The sequence below is a fragment of the Apostichopus japonicus genome, chromosome 2, assembly GCF_037975245.1.
Source record: "Apostichopus japonicus isolate 1M-3 chromosome 2, ASM3797524v1, whole genome shotgun sequence".
Taxonomy (NCBI): Eukaryota; Metazoa; Echinodermata; class Holothuroidea; order Aspidochirotida; family Stichopodidae; genus Apostichopus; species Apostichopus japonicus.
The window spans coordinates 28904203-28924265 of NC_092562.1; the positions used below are offsets into that span (position 1 = coordinate 28904203).

Sequence of the window (20063 nt, forward strand, 5' to 3'; positions counted from 1 at the left end):
CTGAATTTGTGGAGTGTTCACTAACTCTGTAATGTCAATCACAACTCACAATAAAGTACAGTGTATTTTGAACTGTTCAATTAAATCTCTTCATTTCAGTATGCTGTGACTTGATTGGAAGTACTTTAATTTATACTCACAGGTGCTTTGACAAACTGTGAAATGAACATCGATTAGTTTGTCGATTATTGATAGCTCTTTTATTGGTTGGGTGAGGGTGTGGGGGGGGGGAGAGCAGGACCTCTTCGTTGAATGTAAAATAACGAGGAGAGAAAAGATCACCTTTCACAAGAGGTCATATTTTGTTTTATACTTGTTTCGAATTACGAGATTATTTGATGTATTATGCTGTTCGCTAACGGCGTGATCGGCTAACATGTGACAACTGGCAAATGCTCAAAATCTTGAATCAACAAATAAATTTCTTTCTTTTTAAGAAAATGTGAGCATGGAGTCTTAATAATTTTATGTTAAAGCTTTTATTAACTTTATTTCTGGCAAAGAGAATGGATTATAAAATAAACATAAATTGTCCTGTGTAAATAGTACTGAATAAGACAAGAATGGATTATTCAAAATTTGTCGACGATGAACAAACTAATACAGTAACTCGTCAATGAAATTTGTTAAAATTGCAGCTGGTTTGATTTTTCCTCGTCAATAAAATTAATAATTAAATGGAATATATGAAAACCATACCCATGATTCCATGGTTCTAGGGTTTAGCTAAGTGAGAGCGTTGGTGCATTTGAAGAACCTCATGGGTACAGAAGTTTGATATCTGTTTAGCCTAGACGATATTTTGCTCCAGGGAAAAGACTTCGTGGCTGTATATTTCAACCAATGTGGTTGGTTACTTTAGTGCTAGCTAAGGTATGACGTAAGAGGATATATAGTCAGGTGTTAAACATCTAATTGGATTAGGCATATCTCTGTAGAATGGATCATGTTCCTATGAAAGTAAATTTTAGAGATACTACACAAGATGGAATGACAACAGGCCATCAATCGACACTACTGCACATACCTAATATGACACTCTTTGAACTTACTACCTATATATACTCATATATTATATATATAAATATAAATATATCGTTTAAGTTTTAGAGATGGACATGGCCTGATGGCAGTTGCTTTTGTTATACATAATATATGGAAATTAATTTTATGACGTAATTCCTTCCGATACCCAACACCCGCGGTCAGTCCCAGAGCATTTTAATCAAGAAAATTTAATAAATCTGAACACCAAAAATCATCTTGCAACAATGTCAGTACAAGACGACAAATTTAAGAGAAAAATAAGAATAATTTGATGAGATAAAAAAGATTAAATTTTGAAAGGCAAATTGTGGTCATGGTTCGACAAGCATGTACTTACTATATACACTCTTGAATTGGCAGATAGAACACTCCTCATTGTGTGTTGCATAAATTCGAGAGTCGGTACCTTCACGCATGTCCAGAATAATTTTGATTACTTCGAGCAATTTTTGGCTTACTACGATTTGGGTCCAATTGTAGAAAGACCTTTGGGATTGCTGATATCATAAATGAATTCTAGTATATTATTGAACTTGAAGATACTAGCTGTTATACATTTCGTAGCCGTGAAAAGTATGAAATACTCTTCGTCGCCACCATTCTCTGAGTTCTTCATCAAAAGTCTCACTCTTCTGCTCCGTTCTAGAATACCCCCCCCCCCAATGTGATATGAATATTCATGTCATGTTGACATAAATTGATTGGTCTGCATCTTCGTCAGAGCTTTCCCCTCCTGGGACCGGTGGCGGATTTTCGATATAATACTTCACTGCTTCATTAATCTGCTGGTATTTATCCTAGAACATCGAAGAGACAAAATCAAAACAAAAACACATTTATAGCTTAAATTGCAAAGATATACAAAAGCCTTAGTTCTAGTTTCAACGAGTAAACCAAATCACTGTATATTCAAGTAAGTATTCTATAGTTAACACTAATCGTTTAAGTATAAGTAAACCCTGGAACAAACGAAGAGAAAGAAAAAGCACCTGTGGAATTATGAACCAATTGTGCAGGAGCAAAGAAATGATTGACTAGAACGTGGTTTAAACCATCAGTGACTTCATGTTGTCAAGGTTCCAAGAACGTGCTTTAAACCATCAGTGACTTCATGTTGTCAAGGTTCCAAGAACGCGGTTTAAACCATCATGCAGTGACTTCATGTTGTCAAGGTTACAAGACTAATCTCTGTAATCTACCGACTAATCTATACCCATCCTCAGTAAATGTTGATCCCTCTTTATAACAATTACAGGAGATCCCAACCCAATTCGATGCAACCGGAATGCGATAGGGATGGGTTCAAATAGAAATTCAGGTATTTAATAAAGTGTTTAACTGAAACGGAATAATGCTTGTCGTAACGTTACCAAAAGCAGAATTACGGAATGGTAAAGGAGGGTGCTGGGGATGGTGGCGGCACCTTGGAATGGAGGGTAATTTAGACGAGGGGATTAATGCCACAGGACACCGAAAGGCTTTGTTTCAATAAGGATGATTGGAATAGGAAATTGGGAATGAATGGAAAATAAAGAAAAAGATAATTCCAAGAAGACTTACGAATGTGTCTAACATGTTGTGCCTCCACATACGCATTTGCTTAACAATGGTGAATACATCAACTTGGTTTTCTAATCCCAGCATGTCAATAGCTACGTAGAGAGCGATGAAAATCGCAGAAAGACCGACACCGAACCTGTGTAGATATAAATATGTAATCATAGATATGTAATCATAGATATATGTAATCATTGTCAAGAATTGGTGAAATGACGCGAATCATAATAAAACAAATAACCCTATTGTTTTAGAGATAGGTCATTTTTGTTTTCGAAGGAAGGAGCCAAAATAAAATTCCAGAAAAAAGCTTCAGTACAAGGTATTTTCATCACATGGTCATTTTATGTTTAAGTTTTTTTTTACCACATTTGATCGTCAATCTAGCAGGTTTGTTATCATTGATGCACATATACAAACACACACACACAGTCACCTAACTTGTACACAACCACGCACACATGTGTACTTTACAATCTGACTGAGGACACCATTGTCTTTCCCATTGTTCAAATCCATGTACCCTAACCTTGTCAGTATCACTGAACAATAGAATTCCTCTGAGGAAGTGGTAATTCTTTTGAACTGACATCTGAGAACTTAATGTTCCTTTATTCAAGACATCAGTCAGAATACAAAACAAGTGCACCCAACATACCAACAAGCAAGGGTATCTAATATTCACGCTGAGGACACCATTATTTTTACCATTGTTCGAATCCATATTTCCTGACCTTAGCAATATCCCTTAACAATAGAATTCTTTTATGGACGTGGTGGATTTTTTTTCAAATGACGTCTGAGGACTTGGAAATTCTTATTCTGAATCACAAAAAATGCAACAACAACATCTTTTCATAGTTGTGCATCTATGATATCACTACACGTACATAATCTGTTACATGACAAAGATAAATTTACCTCTGAAACATTCTATAAAAGAAGAGAATAGACCATGTTTGTTTACACCGTTTTACCGTGTTTTGACTATCACAAGCTATATATACTTACTCGCAATGCACCGCCATCCTGGCGTTGTTGTTTTCCGCTTGCCTTGGATTAATACGTTGAGTTATTAAGTCAATCAGAAGAGCTGATTGCTGATCTCCCTCCAGATCTCCAAAGTTATTGATGCAGAATTGACGAATATTTCTGACATTCTTCTGCAGAAATAAAAAGATCAAACCGGGGTTGTTTCAGTATTTCATTTATGCAGGAAGTACTCATAAAATATTCATAAAATTTAACTTACATTATAAACGTTATATACGAAGAAGAGACTGAATCACAAAACAAAGGTACTCATCAAATAAAAGAAGGAAATTTATATTTAATTAAAGTCTGTTTTAAGCAATAAATTGGGACGAAAATCATCAACGATAAACATATACTCGGGAATCCAAAGGCAATATGTAAAGAGAATGCAAATTACCGTGTTTTTCTCCGACCCTTTGGTAACCTTTTTTAATTCAAAATCTCGAATGGTTAAATAGTCGGTCACTTTTTCTTCTCCTTTATTTTCGATTGCGAAAGGTCCAAGTTCAGCGCTATCAGATGGCCAGTAATTGGGATAAACAGTCCTCTGTATTGAAAAAAAAACAAAATACCAAAATAAAGCGAACGAATGCGTTCAGTGAGATTTCAAGATACATCAATGGGTTTGTATTCTAATTTTGTTCCTAAAACACTGAAACCAAGGTTACGAAGTACAAATATCCGTTCCAGTTTTCTCCATGAAAATATCAAATCGCGTGGAGAAAAATAAAATATTTAGTCGAAACCTTTGTACATGTATGTAATTTTAATGTACCAACAATATTGATTATTGTTTTGTATTTGCCGAATATGAAATCAATACTAAATGCTTGAAAATATTAGCTGAAATGTTACAAAGGAAAGAAGAATATGAAATATGATTTGAATATGTTAATTAGTTCTTACGTCACTTCCGTGAAATGCAACCACTGTTTCTGCCTTATAATCAAACAACATCCGCCAGAAGTCCGTATATGTACTCTCCATTGGCGCTTGGGTTGCCATGAAGAGACTTCTCTTGGTGTAACCCTTTCATGATGATTAAAATAAATGACACATTAATTATATTTTTAATAAATTACATAATTTGTAAATCCCATTCATAATAAAATATGTATGTTAAACCATGAATGATATACTTATCTACTTATCTCATGGACTATACAAGGGATAAATATGATCTCGTATTTAATTCGCTCGTCTGTTTCCAGTGTTCACCAAAATCAGGCACTTTTTCCATCTACAAAACCTTCGAAAATATTTACATGTTGTTGCCACTGCGCCTCAATCGGTCTACTACTTTCGCGTCATCAAAGTATATTTTATTCGTATTTAACAGTATATGGTTGAAAACGCTTGAAACAGCTTGAAAATGACGGGGACGAGAGGTGAGCTATAAACTGTGTCTCCCCGACCCTGTTTTGGTTTAACGTGTCTATCAAGTTATAGCAATTGAAGCAAAAAACAGTCTGGAAACTGCGTTATCTTAATTGTGAAATTTTTCGGTATAAATGTTTCTTACATTAAAGAAACATGCATTGATGTAGTTCGTGGATGTCTCATCGTCCTCGACTCTGGTTTGTAGTAATGGTCTGTTGATATCATCTAAATGGAAAAAATATCAAATAATATCTTTACGATTACTAGTAACTGTGTGGACTTACAACAATTATATGTTATTCTTGAAAAAAAAACAAGAGGATTTAAAAGACAGGATGTAAGCAGGTTTAGTTTTGAATTTAAAATGCGTGACCCCGGAATGATAAAACCGAACTTGGCCACAGAAGTCCATATATCAAGCGTATTTATCCCGAGGAAAAAAAGTTACTTCCTGCAACTAGAAATTGAAAATCTTGTTACCAATCTGAGCCAATGTCCACGCTATATTTGAGAAGTTTTGTTCATGTCCTCATAGGTAACTACTGTCCTCGTAGGGCTTAATTGCTAGTAGCATATCAAATATTATATGTTGTCATAAGAAATAAACACGATAGCAAATATGATATGGTTATCTGGGATGCATATTTATTTTTGACAGAATTTTGCTACAATATAGGGTTACCATACTCAGGTGCGGATATTATCAAGTACGCAAAAGAACCCTACTTTTGAATGTTTGTGTTAAGCAAAACTTAAAGGCGTTCACCCTTACCCTCCCAGAATCCACGCCTGATTCTTCATTATGTAAGGGAAGACCAGCATAGTTAATATCTTACTCTACGTCATACAACAAAATCGCACTAGCATCGTTGAAGCTGGCATAAAGTTGGACTGGTTTGATATAGGCAATGAGAATTTCGTTACAAATGTTTCGGTTATTAGACTAAATTAAGTTAATAACACGCTAATTAGCTGTATCTTTTCTTTTTTTAATAGTCAAATACGGTACCATGAGACATGATTAGATACAACCTTAACCTCAGCCTAGCTTTTAGTTCCTCTTACCTGGTATGATTCCCATATCTCGGTTTTTGTTCTTGTTTTCTGGTTGTAGTCCAGCTTTGGTCTCTTTAGTATCCTGAAGTTCCGGGTGCAAAAACTCCAACAACTAAATGATTAAAAAAAGGTAGTAATTTAATATGGTAAATTTCTGGATATGCTAATTTCTCAACACAACATATCGTTGTTTTTCTTTATTGGTAAATCTTAAATTTTATGTAACATGTTAATATTTTGCCTGGCATACGGTACCGGTATTTTCATTGCGTGATGTCAATGACGTTAAACTAGATTACGTAATATAAAGCAGAACAATTCTGTTCTATGATCTTAGTCAGTTATTTGAGCTTTGAGCTCATTATTGCTTTTCTAATATTGGAAAATGTTAAATTGTATGTAACAGGTTGATATTTTGCCTGACATACTGTACTGATATTTTGATTCCGTGAAGTCCATGAGGTTAAACTACAGATTACGTAATATGAAGCAGATCAATTTTGTTCTATGATTGTAGACAGTTATTTGAGCTACCTGAAACTGTTTTTGCAAAGCTGACATGCTATTGTCTTCTCCAGGGGAACTCCAAACTCCAAGTTTCTCAACAAATTTGTTTCGCGGGAAATTAGTCCTCTTCAGTCGCATGTATATCAGTAAAGATTCGTAAACGAACCGATACTGTGTCTGGACGTGCAAAAAGGAGAGAAAATCATGTAATGGCTTAAGACCAGCTTATATAGACGGCGACAGCTATTAAGACATGACTGAAATATATACGATACTTATTATAATGAAAAAGGGGGAAATAATAGCCCTGTAATCCTATGGAAAAAAAATAATTAAAATTGTATAAACTATTTCCACTTTGCCTGAAATCTAGGCTGACTTTTTTCGGGGACCCAACCTTCCACAACACACAAACGAGTGAGTGAGTGAGGGTGGGAGGGAGGGGGGGGGGTGAGACGGTGGCATTTGAATTAAGACATATATTGTGATTCATATGTTGTGAATATGAATATATTGTCATTCCACCTCTAATTGATATACGTTAGATATTTCGACAAATGAGGTATAAGCACTTATTAATAATTGTATGCAGGTCATTCTGAACGGTCGGAAAATCGGGCAGAACCGAAGGGCCCAGAACAATGAAGAAAGGAGGAGGGGGTGGGGGGGGGGTGAGTGGAAGAGACCACTAGCTTTTCCAGCCTGTAAACCAAATATTAAATTTATAATACGATTGCGTACAAGATTTGTCCACTTACTGTGTGTATTATATTAAGATCTCAACACGTTTTAGTGAGTCCCACCACTTTTTGTCATTGCTGCCTGAACCGCTGGTGGAGGGGACGCATTGACCGTATACGTGCCCCTTGTTCAGATAACAGTCGGCTCGCTGCTAATTATATCGGTTACTACATTGACCCAATTAAATATTACATAGAAATGACATATAATGCACGATGTAACTAGTTATGTCGCTGCCTATACTCACCACCACTTGTACTGTGACCATTCTCTCTGTTCTCATCTGATTGATAAAGTTGAAGATATCGACCTGTTTATCTCGTTTCATCATTTGCCTCATGACGTCTAGTGTGATGACTGTTCCGGTACGACCACACCCTGCACTGGAACAATGGAGAACAATGGACAAACCATTGTTTGGATATTCAGGCTCAAATTATAAGACAATTATATCTCAGAGTCAAGTGAAAAGGTTATGTTATGTGCAGATATGTACATGTATCATACACACGAGCACATACATTGTATGATAATATGATTATACTTTAGGGTATGTACATAACGGCCTAAGTGAAGAGGTTATGTTATGTGTAGATATGTCGATGTATAATACACAAGAACAGAGAAAGAAACGATGAAGAAGAAGCATAGTATATCATACCATAATATATCAATTATATATAAATATAGTATTATACAGGTGCGTATCCAGGGGGGGCGTTGGGGGCGCGCGCCCCCCGGGTAAGAAAAAGAGGAGAGAAAAAAAAGAGAAGAAAAAGGGAAAAAAGAGGGGAAAAAGAGGAGGAGGAGAGGAAGGAAGGGAAAAGAAAAAGAAGAAAGAGAGAAGAAGGAGAAAAGGAGGGAGTAAAAGAAAAACGCGAAGACACCGGGAAGAGAAAGAGGAACAGTGACATCATTACAGCGCTGAAGGGTAGCCAGTGACGGATCAATGATTTCGTAAAAGTGTGCCTCACCCTACCCCTTACACCGACAACTCCATTTTTTTGACGTTTCCATTTTCCTCTCTCACTAATGATCTATATATATACTATATATGGTCTATCATAACGCGTGTGTAGAATTGTGCTATGAAACCAACTGTGGCTGGTCTCGAACTCGACCGTGTCGTCGGGGAACATGACGCATTTTGGGATGGGGGCGACCGCCCCCCCCCCATTCAGCATTTTTTAAAAATGATATCGCTAAGTAATTTCAAAATAGAAAGTGCTTAGATGCAACTTACAAGGCCTGAGAAGTGTCATTTCCGGGGATCTGGGAGACATTTTCGGCCAAAATTTGCTTGTACGCTTCGCGCTAACAAATGGTCCTGGGTAGTGCCATTTCCAGCGATCTGGGAGGCAGTGGCGGCGGAACCGGGGGGGCTTGGGGGGGCTCAGCCCCCCAATAAAAAAGTTGAGGGGGCAAATGCTTGATTAGCCCCCCCAATATTTACCAAGGCTCCGAAACGTACATCTGCCCATTTTTCAATGCATACTTGTCGATCTGTCCGATGCACACGTATACTCTATAGGTGTAATAATTTTAGTAATTGCTGGGGGACCCTCGGCCCGTCCCTTGGCTATAGACCACATTGTCATCCCAACCGCGTCTTCACGCCCCGTGAAAAGTGGAAGCAGTGAGTGTGAGTACCGGTAAGCGTAACACAACTTCGTCTTAGGCCAATGACTTGCCTCATTTCAGCCAGTTCTCCAACATCCCCTTACTTAGTGGCGGATCGAGCGTCCATATATACAGTCAGGGGCGGATTCCCCCCCCCCCCCCTGACGGACTCAAATGGACTGCTGGCGCCCTCTTCAGCTTTTCACTACTTTTTACTTATTCGCGATTTTTGACTATTTTATTGCGCTCTCATATACCTATTGACATTTGTCATATTCTGTCGGTGTATTTTCCGACAAAATGGCGACGACACCTATTTATTCTCCGTTTATATGCAAATTAGCAAGGCCCGGAAAGGGTCATTTCCTGCAATCTCGGGAGTATCTTTACTCAAAAAATTTTCTGTACGCTCCTCGCCAACCTGTGGTGGCGCTCCGCTTAGATAGTGTCGAAAGCGCCCCTACAGACCATTCTTGCCCCACCGACCAATACCCCTAGCCCCGCCACTGCCCTTACTACACTCAAAAACGTCTTTGCGAGTACACTACGAGTAATAGCTACTCTCTTAAAACACCATCGAATATACAAATTACAATGTTTTTACAGACCTTACGTGCAATCTGAGAAATTGCAGGCTTGAGACCCATATTTTAGGGCCAGGTATTCGCAGCATAAAACACTCGGGAAGTGCCGTTTCCGGCCATCGGGGGGTTTGAAAAAACCCAAAATTTTCTTGTACGCTCCGCGCCAACCGATGGTGGCGCTCCGCTTAGATAGTCTCCACACATTAGCCCCCCCCAATAATTTTTCCGTTCCGCCGCGCCTGCTGGGAGGCATTTTCGGCCAAAATTTTCTTGTACGCTTCGCGCCAACCTATGGTGGCGCTACGCTTAGATAATTTGCCTATAGGCTTCGCCCCTCCCTTGGCAAATTCCTCGCTACGCGCCTGTTCGAATTTGTAATGCAAACAGCAGATATCACATCATATCAGTGAGCATGAAAACGGCGTTCCAGGATGAAAATCCTCTAAACTGTCCGACTTGCCTAAAACAATAACCAAAAATTTTCGCGCGCGTTCAACGTGTCAATGTCAATATCATATAAGCAAGCATCGGTTATTACATCGCATGCCATCATGTACCGTACGGTCCGTTCAAATTGCGCAGTATACCGCGGGATGCTAATGTAAACAACGACATGTCTCATGTAGATGTATAAAAAGCATGGAGGTCCAATTATGTCAAAACTCTCTTTTACATTAGTAATGGCGAATTAGGGGCTGCACCCCCGCCGCGCAGTGGCGGAGCGTCCATACGGTCAGGGGGGCGGATGCCCCCCCTGACGGACTCAAATGGACTGCTGGCGCCTTTTTCAGCTCTTTACCACTTTTTACTTATTCTAGATTATTGACTTTTTTATTGCGCTCTCATCTACTTATTGACATTTCTCACATTTTGTTGGTGTAATTTGGCGATGACACCCTATTCTTCGTTTTTCTGCAAATTAGCCAGGCCCTGAAAGGGTCATTCCCGGCGATCTAGGGAGTATCTTTACTCAAAAATTGTCTGTGCGCTACGCGCCAACCAGTGGTGGCGCTCCGCTTAGATAGTGTCGAAAGCGCCCCTACAGACCATTCTCGCCCCTCCTGACCAATACCCCTAGCTCCGCCACTGCCGCCGCGCCTCCTACGAATATGTGTGTAGTGTTCGGTTTCGGAAATATCTGCTATTTTTTCATTTCCTTCAACAAAGTTTTATAATAGCCGTTATAAGAGGTTTAATATTTGTACACCAATAAATTAACTGTGTCGGAATTTTCGAAAATTTCTGACCAACATTCTGCATCACACTTCCCTCTACTCGTGCAATTTTGACCGGTCTGTTAGGGGTTCAAGGAAGTTTTTCTATATTGGTTGTCCATAGATGAAATTTTGTACAACATTATGGGTATGTTTTGAAGTGAGTTTATTCACGAGAAATGTGAATTTTCAAATTCTGAACAAATTTGGGGCTTAAAACCTTGAAAAGTGGGGCTGACGGGTATTGTGGGCCGCGACGTAGAATCACCTACAAAAGCAAAGACCCACAGGAGATGCATGACGTGTGCCGGGTTGACAATCTTCAAAAAGGTTATTGATGGAAAAAAAACTATTAGGAAGTACTTGGTTCTCAGGCAAAAAGTGTACATCTGGTTGGTCATTTCAAGCCCGAGAAGTGCCGTTTCCGGTGATCTGGGGGGTATCAAAACCAGAAATTTTCTTGTACGCTGCGCGCCAACCGATGGTGGCGCTCCGCTTAGATAGTAATTCGCGCCCCCCGGGTTAGAAAATCCTGGATACGCGCCTGTTATATAACATAATACATAAATAATACATAAATGTAATATTACATATCATAATATATTAATAAAATATGCATATCATATTAAATATCATAATATATATAATATTACATATCATAATTTATAAATAACACACAAATATTATATACATATCATAATATATAAATAATATATAAATATAATATTACATATCATAATATATAAACAATATAAAATATAATATTAAATATCAAAATATATCAATACCTGCAGTGGACCACAATTGGAGCTATGTCAGCAATTTCTTCATCAAGAGATTTTTTCCTCTCCAGCCTCATCTGTTTAAGGATTTCCCAGATGGGTGTGGCCGAGGTTATGTCAGACATATCACCCCAGGCTGTGTAATGATATTGTCGGACATGTTTCTTCTCCTCAGTTCCTTCCTGTTATTACGCAATAATGTAATATATAATATATTACATATATATATATATATATATATATATATATATATATATTTTATTAGAATTATACTCAAAGATGACAAACAGAGGATTCGTTATCTTTCGGAACTCTCAGTTACAACAGACAGAAATATTATATTCGACCCCGTAAAATCAAACGTATTATAAACATCAGCTGATTATGGCCAAATTACTTTATCCGTGTTATTTGCAGTCAAAATGTTACTCAGTTATGGCATGGTGGACCGTGGATTGGTAAAAATCCTCGTCCCTCAGTAAATATAATTCATTTTCATGTGGTTCCATGGTTTATAGATTTACCTATCTCTCCTTACTTTTCGGTTTGGTTTAGTGATTAAAACTACGATAGAGTCTGTTCTTAGAGATTTGGTATACATTTGTTGAAGATTGAATGGATATGTAGGCCTATAGCATATAACAAGAAAGAATTGTGTGCATCTATACTAACCTGTGTTAGTTCAAAGTGACGCACGGTGTATTGTAAAGGCTCCTTACATTCTTTAACGTTGTGTACAGTTATCGTACCATGGAGTGCCTTCTTGGTTTCATCCGGCCAGTACTTGGAACATTTTTTCTATTGATCGTAGAATAAAGATACAATATCACTATATATGGCTGCAGACAGGCAGTTTTTTAATACGCAACCATTATAAAGGCCATGGGCGCAGATCAGTCTTGGATAATGGTGGGACGCGTGTCTGTTCTCTGATACTATCTAAGCGGAGCGCGACCATGGGTTCAATAATACCTCCCAGATCGCCGGAAATAACACTTCCCAGACCCAATGATGCTCCCAAACCTCTTTAAATGTTAGATCTCATGGCTTAGAAGTTTAGAAAAAAATCAGGGGACAAATAATACAAGAAGACTTTTGTATACGTTGGGTCTGGGGTCCTCTCCCAGAAAATAAAATTATAGACTGCCGAAAATGCGATTTCCGTCCAATATTTAACAACTGTGGATAAATAAAATAAAATGAGAACTGCTGCATGCCATTTGCACAATGCTGGATCAAACTGCGCCAAAGTTCAAAACAGGGGAATTTGAAATGCAGCGTTTGGTCAAGACAAATTGGTGGGGACACGGTATATCATGTATGAAATAGTTGGTGGGGACGCGTCCCACTGTCCCCACCAGGATCTGCGCCCATGATAAAGGCTCACATAGGAACTTTATGGGCTTTTAGTAAAATAATTTTGCATACCTTTTTATTTTCAATGAGGTTTGCCAACATTATTATCTCAGTACTCTCCTCCTGCCATATCATCCTCCAGAAATCTCCTATAGTGCTCTCTAGGGGTCCTTGAGTTGAAAATTATTAGAAAAAGATTGAATACGAGCAAAAATGTTCAATTAAGGACTGCGTTTATTCGAATCATTATCAACTTTAAAACTGAAATTAGTCTCTGTTATTGATCTATTTTAATTATCCAAGCTCGTTTTTATGTAATCTGGCGTATTATCGTTTCTTAAAGAAAGGGAAGACTAGAGATAAAATGGGTCTATAAACTCTTACCTTGTGTAGCGATGTATGCCCTCTTCCTGCCGTTGTAACCCTGCAAAATAATAATTTCCAAAAATGTATTAAATAACTAAACATGATTAGAACAACACAGTTTTTACAAGTGAAAAAGAAAATGGAGAAACAAACGTTTATAGAAGTTTTATCCCTACAAAATGCATTCCTACTTCCAATGGAGGTCATTTATTTTAAATTTTTGAAGAAAAAAAATAGATATGGTTATTTACCGTAATGTAGGATGCATTGATATAATCGCTGCCCATCCCATCAGTCAAAACGACCAGAGAATGATCATCTGTTGTGGAATGAATATATGATATAATGATCATTTATATATTAACATATATAAATGAGATAAAATATATATATATATAATATAAAATTCCAAGCACCACATTCATATCACACAAAGTACATCATTTGTATACTTACATGGCAAGATATTCTTGAATCTATTTTTCGGTTTGTTGGATTCATTTTGTGAATACTCGTATTTGGCAGTTTCTCTACCTCTGAGTTCCTGGAGAAAGGATTAAAAATAAAAACTGGTTTACATAGCGGTTAAAATAAAATCGCGGTAGAATAAATGGCCATATGTAGATTTCGTTACAATGCCATTCATTTCCCATTAGGCAGATCAAATTTTAAAGGATGATGGGTGTGACTGTGGGGTCTATGAATACGGCAACGACGTGTGTGCGGTGGGAATGTGTGTGTGTGTGTGGGGGGGGGGGGGGCTGGAAGTGGTCCGCCTCACGAAAAAAAAGGATAGTTCAAACTTATTTAGACTTTCTGAATTAGGTCTATAGTTCGATCTAAACGCCTTTCCTTTTCAATATTGAAAAGTCCTCCGAACGTTTTTCCTCGACTGACGACGTATGTGAGACGGGTGGGGGAGGGTAGCATGTCACCCTCAGCGCAAGCCGCTGATTACAAACATTGTATAGATAAACTTACATCGTATTCACTTTTGAATCCATCTTCGGTAGAGGCAAGCTGTTGGACAACATTGGCTAATTGACCCTTTCGAATGGGGGCGCTCTTCTGCTCCCCATCGTCAGTGGACGGTGCCGACGAAAGGTCTGCGTCTGCAAAGAAGAAACACGTGATTCTTAAAGGACATCAATAATCTTCAAAGTCGATGAGATGAATATGGATGATCAGGGCCTCTCAGAGAGTACTTTTGAAAACGTTTCATAAATATATAACGTGCTACAATAACGTAATGATATGAAATAAGAACAATGTTTGCAATGTTATCAAAATTACACTCGTGAACAAATTATTTCAAAGAAATTTCAAAAAGTTGGAAGAAATAAAAAAAATATTTAAAACAAGCATAATACATAAACACCAATATTATCAATATAGGTATTGTAAATGGGGGTTCATTTCTAAAGGCGTAGCAAGGAGAAAGAAGGGGGCCCGGCTCAGTAATAGAAATGGGCCCTAAAAGTGACTCCGTATTCACACAAGCCCAACCAAGGTTTGGAATTGGAGAAGCAAATTTTTGATAGATTGGCACCTCTTGACGTCCGGTTATGACACTCTCAGTCTTTCCCATTAACGGACAGGATTTCTTTTGGATACACATTTTTAATGGTTACGAGAAACTGCACGTTTAATATCAATACTATTCGTTTTGCTTGCATATGGCCGGCGGCCGGCTTCAACCGATGAGTGGTAATTTATTTTTGCGTACTGATCACCGCCCTCTCATCTCTTTTATTAAACCACATGGGCCTATTAATTAATGGTTAAACTGAACACGCATATAGTGCACATCTTCCTATAGATACAGTTCACTATAGCGATAGCATGTTGAGAGCATTGTAAATCAGCATTGAACAATAGTCATGGTCAACTGAATAATTAAATGATTAAATGTAGAGATTAAAAATAAGATGTGCAAAATTACCTTGAAAGTTGTGTACTACATTCTGTTGAAAGGAAGAATGAATGAATTGTAATAAGCAAGGTGAAAATTCGACTAGGAACACTCAGTTTCAAAGTGATAAACTATGAATAAAGCATATCAAAACGGAATATTATCATCAAATATGTATCTAGTTTGATTTTAATGTACACGCTTTACTGCTGCTTGTTTAATTAATGAAGCGTAGACATGTATCTAATTAAGCCACAGCGCGTAACTAAAACAGTTAGCTCTACGTTGCTATTCCTTAATCACGACATTCACTAGTTTTCTGTGAAATAGAGGCCGCGTGTTACTGAACGTGAGACAGACACATGGCAAGGATGCAATGATTGAAAGTATTCATTAAACTTCAACACGCGACTTCATTTTTATGATGTATTTTTTGTCATTATTGGCAGACGCGTCGAGAGCTTGATCGGGCCGCGAGGGCAATGACGTCATCGGACCATCTAGTTGCTTATATTTCTCGAGCCCCAAAGATAAGACAGGATTGTAGTCCTTCAACCTCACCCTCACCCTTTAGTTATGGTCTGCGTATTGGACAAGCCTGTCTTGCGCAATATGATACCTGCCATTACAACTAATACAATGAAATAACAAAGACATGTAATGAAACGAGACAATGAACAATGGAATTACTACAAATAGTGAACGAATTATTAATTTAACTTTCAAGTAATGCCACGATTAGACAATGGCGAATTCTGATTGCTTCCATGACTAGCAGTAAATAACAGCTTTGACCATAATACTAAACAAAAGTCCAACTTGATTTCTGCAAGTTTAGCGTTCCTTGATACATACTCATGTTGGTAACAAGATGGTATCTATGAGGCAGAGAAAAGGTACTTTTTCAGACTATATAAACCTAATAACCCACAGTATGGTGCTGTTTGTATTCGCACGGATTAAATGACTGTAAACAGTGATGATGGATAGTGACACGCATGAGGTATTCTACAAGCGGTTGTGAAAGAAAATAAAGAAAACACGTACATCTTTGTAGCTGTCATATCACTACTTTCCCTTTTGTTGGATGAAAAGATACCTACAATTTCATTTAACTAAGGTTCACTAGTATAGTTTGTATTAAAGTACGACCTACTTGATGTATTATATAGGTTACATGTATCACAAGTGTCACAAGTATCACACTCCATGCATATAGAAACTGAAGCATAAGAACGAGGTATATAGTAACTGGTAGTAACACAACTAAGTAAGAATTCTGCTTACTGTAAGTAAGAATTCTGCTTACTGTAAGTATAGGAATTCTCCTTACTGTACCATTTATAACGAACGAGATTATGACCACGTGATAGGGGATAGGGAGAGGGTAAGGATATGTTTGTAAACACAGGTACAGTTTGTAGAGTAAACAATTAAAAAAATATCCAAGTAACCAATAATCCTGATGTTTTTATGGTCAGAGTAAAATAATATTCAAGAATGAAAGTGCATCTTCTTGAAGTTGTCCATAATAGTGTAATTATTATTTGGAGAGATAAGTCATGTTTCTTGAATATATCAATAGACTCCCTTCTACAAAAGTGGCAAATTTACTTAGGTTGCTGAAAGCTGGAAGATTAAATATCTTATGGTACATAATAACATATTCATTAAAATGTTTTGTTTCAAATCATTTTCTATAGTTGATTACAGTGTTTGCACCAAACGAAAAGCGTATTTTATGATCATCTAAAAAGCAAGTTTTTGAATGAAACTACGTAAGATTATTCCTATATCCCATGCATTTTGTTTTGGCAAAAAGAGAGAAAAAAAGAAGAAAAAACACGTATTTTGGAAGAGAGATTTAAAAGATACGCAGGTGACATGGATGTTCATGAGTGATTGTGGCAGCCATGTTGTAGGGTCAAAGGTCAAATATATTAACTGACCTGATAAGTATGATAACTTCGATTCTAGTAAAGAATAAATAAAAGCAAACTAATTTTTACTAGAAAGTAAAGGATACTAAAAGTTTCAATTAACAACCAAAAGAAAACAATGTATCTATAAAGAGCTGTGTAAAAGGTTAATTAATTTGTTAATTAAAGTTTGATGTGGATATTTCTTCTATGTGTCGTGTAAACTACCTAATATATATAATATTATATTATTGTTTCGGAGAATCGGACTGGAATCAGTTTGATAGTCTGGATCAGATGAAACAAAGAGTTTTTGTTTTTCAAATCGTTTTCTACTTGAAGATCGGTTTATTCTCATCTTCATTTTAATTAACCTGTTAGCTTTATTTGATATGTTTATATTTCCAAAAAATATTAACAGAGATTCGCCTCTTTAATATTAAGCTTTGAACAAATATGTTTCATGGAATTTCCGACAATTTATTTAATGTCATGAAAGACAGGTACTTCGACACTATTAGAAATGTTTTAAATATATGTTGCTGTGTTTTGATAGCCTTACTGGCAATGTGTCCAGTGACTTCAGTGTGTTATTAATATTTATATAAATTATATGAATCTCGACAAAGAGATGAAGAGTTGAGTATATTCGATATCTTTAGCAAGTACATTGACTAATTAACATTCACTATTCACCAGATAATGATGCGATGTTGCCTTACGAAAGATTTACATATAATTTACATAAATGCAAATTATAATGCCGTGTTATGATATATATGTTAATAGTCGCACGAGTCTCAGTATATCTATACCACGGATTGTTTAACTATATATCTGGGTCTAACTTACACTTTACGTGTTTGTTCTGCGTTGCCATGCATATACCGTTGTCATTCAGCCCACCATTTTGTTACCATGGAGACAATATAATCAAGCCATGGTCCCATTCTTATTGTAATATTTGAACTACATGCTTGCAATAAGCCGTGGCACAGCAAGAAGTACATATAATTTACATACAATTTACATACAAATTATAATGCCGTGTTATGCTATACATGTTAATAGTAGCACGTGTTCAGTATATGTATACCACGGATTGCTTCGATATATATATTTGGGTCTAACTTACACTTTACGTGTTTGTTCTGCGTTGCCATGCATATACCGTTGTCATTCAGCCCACCATTTTGTTACCATGGAGACAATATAATCAAGCCATGGTCCCATTCTTATTGTAATATTTGAACTACATGCTTGCAATAAGCCGTGGCACAGCAAGAAGTACATACCATTTACATATAATTTACATACAAATTATAATGCCGTGTTATGATATATATGTTAATAGTAGCACGTGTTCAGTATATGTATACCACGGATTGCTTCGATATATATATTTGGGTCTAACTTACACTTTACGTGTATGGTCTGCGTTGCATGCATATACCTTTGTCATTCAGCCCACCATCTTGTTACCATAGAGAAAATATAATCAAGCCATGGCCCCTTTCTTATTGCAGTTTTGAACCGTATATGCTTTCCATAAACCGTGGCACAGCAAAATCTATGAATATGGGTAACTTTTCACTTACTTGATTTGATAACAGCCGCTTGTTTTCGTCATTTCCTGAAGGTGTTCCTGTGAAAAGATGACAAATTCGAAATCAGTTTGAATCTCATAAAATTCGTTCATACAAAAGTTGACTACGGTAGTAAAAATTGATGATACAATGGAATAAAAGGTAGTAAAATGATAACACAATGGAGTACTATATTTGTCACACATAGTGGTATTCTTCTGTGTTAGGTAGTAACCAGGTAACAGAGTATACAACACCCACAACATGTGGTTTTATATTGGTTACAAGATTTCAATGTGACAAACTTAAAAAAAGTTGAAATCATTGGATTTATCTATCCGCCAAGTATGGTGATTTACCAAATTAGGGGAAAAAAACACTATTTATCAGGAAATGCGTATGAAATTAAACCTTGTTAATGGGCATGAATGCCAGCACAAATGGTATGATTAAAATATAAACCAACCTCCATTTGCGGTCTCATCGTTATGCTGAAAGGAAAAAGAACAGTTATGCCTATTAAGAGCTTGCTTAAAGTATTCAAAAGGACGCAACCCGCACCGTATGTATCAAAATATTTCATCAAATTGGTTTTGAGAAATAACATTTCAATTTGAACTTCTAATCTTTTCTATATATCAAACTAAGACAAAAAACTGTTAGCAAACTTCTTATCCACTAAAGAGCCTGTGTAAGAGAACGTGTAAAAGTAACTTGGCATGACGTTTCGATCCTAGCAGGATCTTCTTCAGAGGCTGAATTACCAATAAAAAAAATAATAATTTGGATATTTTGTCATTCAGCCTCTGAAGAAGATCCTGCTATAGGTTCGAAACGTCAGGCACACTTACCTTTACACGTTTATATATATGTGTGTAATGGCTATACCTTTTGACAGAAGAATATGGGGTATAAGGTATGAATATAAAAATAACCAAACTTGTTTAGATTGTAACTTATTTTGAGTCAGACTCGCGCTTAATCTACGATACCTTTACACTTATAAAGGCTTTCTATCCATTTTTGGTTAGCTAACCATTAAGCTTTACTTTCTGTTAAAAGCTTTCCTTTCAACTTCGGCTAGAGAGTAAACGGATTCTCTATAAAGTATTCCTTTCGTTTACTACGTAAGGAAGTTAATCTATGAATTGAGTTACCAAGTTGAGAGTTTTTACCAAAGTACTTACATTTGCCGAAGTTATTAAGGTGCCCTCAAACTCCTCAGTTTGATCAGGAACTTCTTCTGCAAATGGAGAGTTACATTATTGTTCACGCACGAATATTCTTAGGATTAATGTTTTCAATGAATCGATAACCAAATATCAAATAGTGCTCCTTTCATATACAAATTCAGACTATGTATAGGTCAACAGTTCTCCATGTCTTTTTTGTTATTGCAGC

General features: G+C 36.8%; 1 protein-coding gene across 2 annotated transcripts; it reads right to left on the reverse strand.

The window, feature by feature from the left end:
- Positions 1 to 463: 463 nt before the first annotated feature.
- LOC139954948 (receptor-type tyrosine-protein phosphatase epsilon-like) lies at positions 464 to 19976 on the reverse strand. 2 transcript variants are annotated; one of them, XM_071954983.1, is made up of 21 exons: positions 19850 to 19976; positions 19129 to 19153; positions 18675 to 18721; positions 17107 to 17130; positions 15188 to 15209; positions 14227 to 14357; positions 13702 to 13789; positions 13497 to 13564; positions 13264 to 13303; positions 12952 to 13049; positions 12196 to 12321; positions 11530 to 11705; positions 7571 to 7706; positions 6610 to 6759; positions 6085 to 6187; positions 5162 to 5244; positions 4546 to 4668; positions 4037 to 4186; positions 3616 to 3767; positions 2608 to 2743; positions 464 to 1844 (listed from the first exon to the last, which is right to left on the reverse strand). In XM_071954983.1, the coding sequence occupies exons 8-21, from the start codon at positions 13530 to 13532 to the stop codon at positions 1725 to 1727; spliced, it is 1629 nt and encodes a 542-aa protein (XP_071811084.1). In that variant the 5' UTR covers positions 13533 to 13564; positions 13702 to 13789; positions 14227 to 14357; positions 15188 to 15209; positions 17107 to 17130; positions 18675 to 18721; positions 19129 to 19153; positions 19850 to 19976; the 3' UTR covers positions 464 to 1724. The 2 variants fall into 2 exon arrangements, with proteins under 2 accessions (XP_071811084.1, XP_071811075.1); XM_071954974.1 differs by lacking the exon at positions 17107 to 17130.
- Between the last annotated feature and the right edge of the window lie 87 nt (positions 19977 to 20063).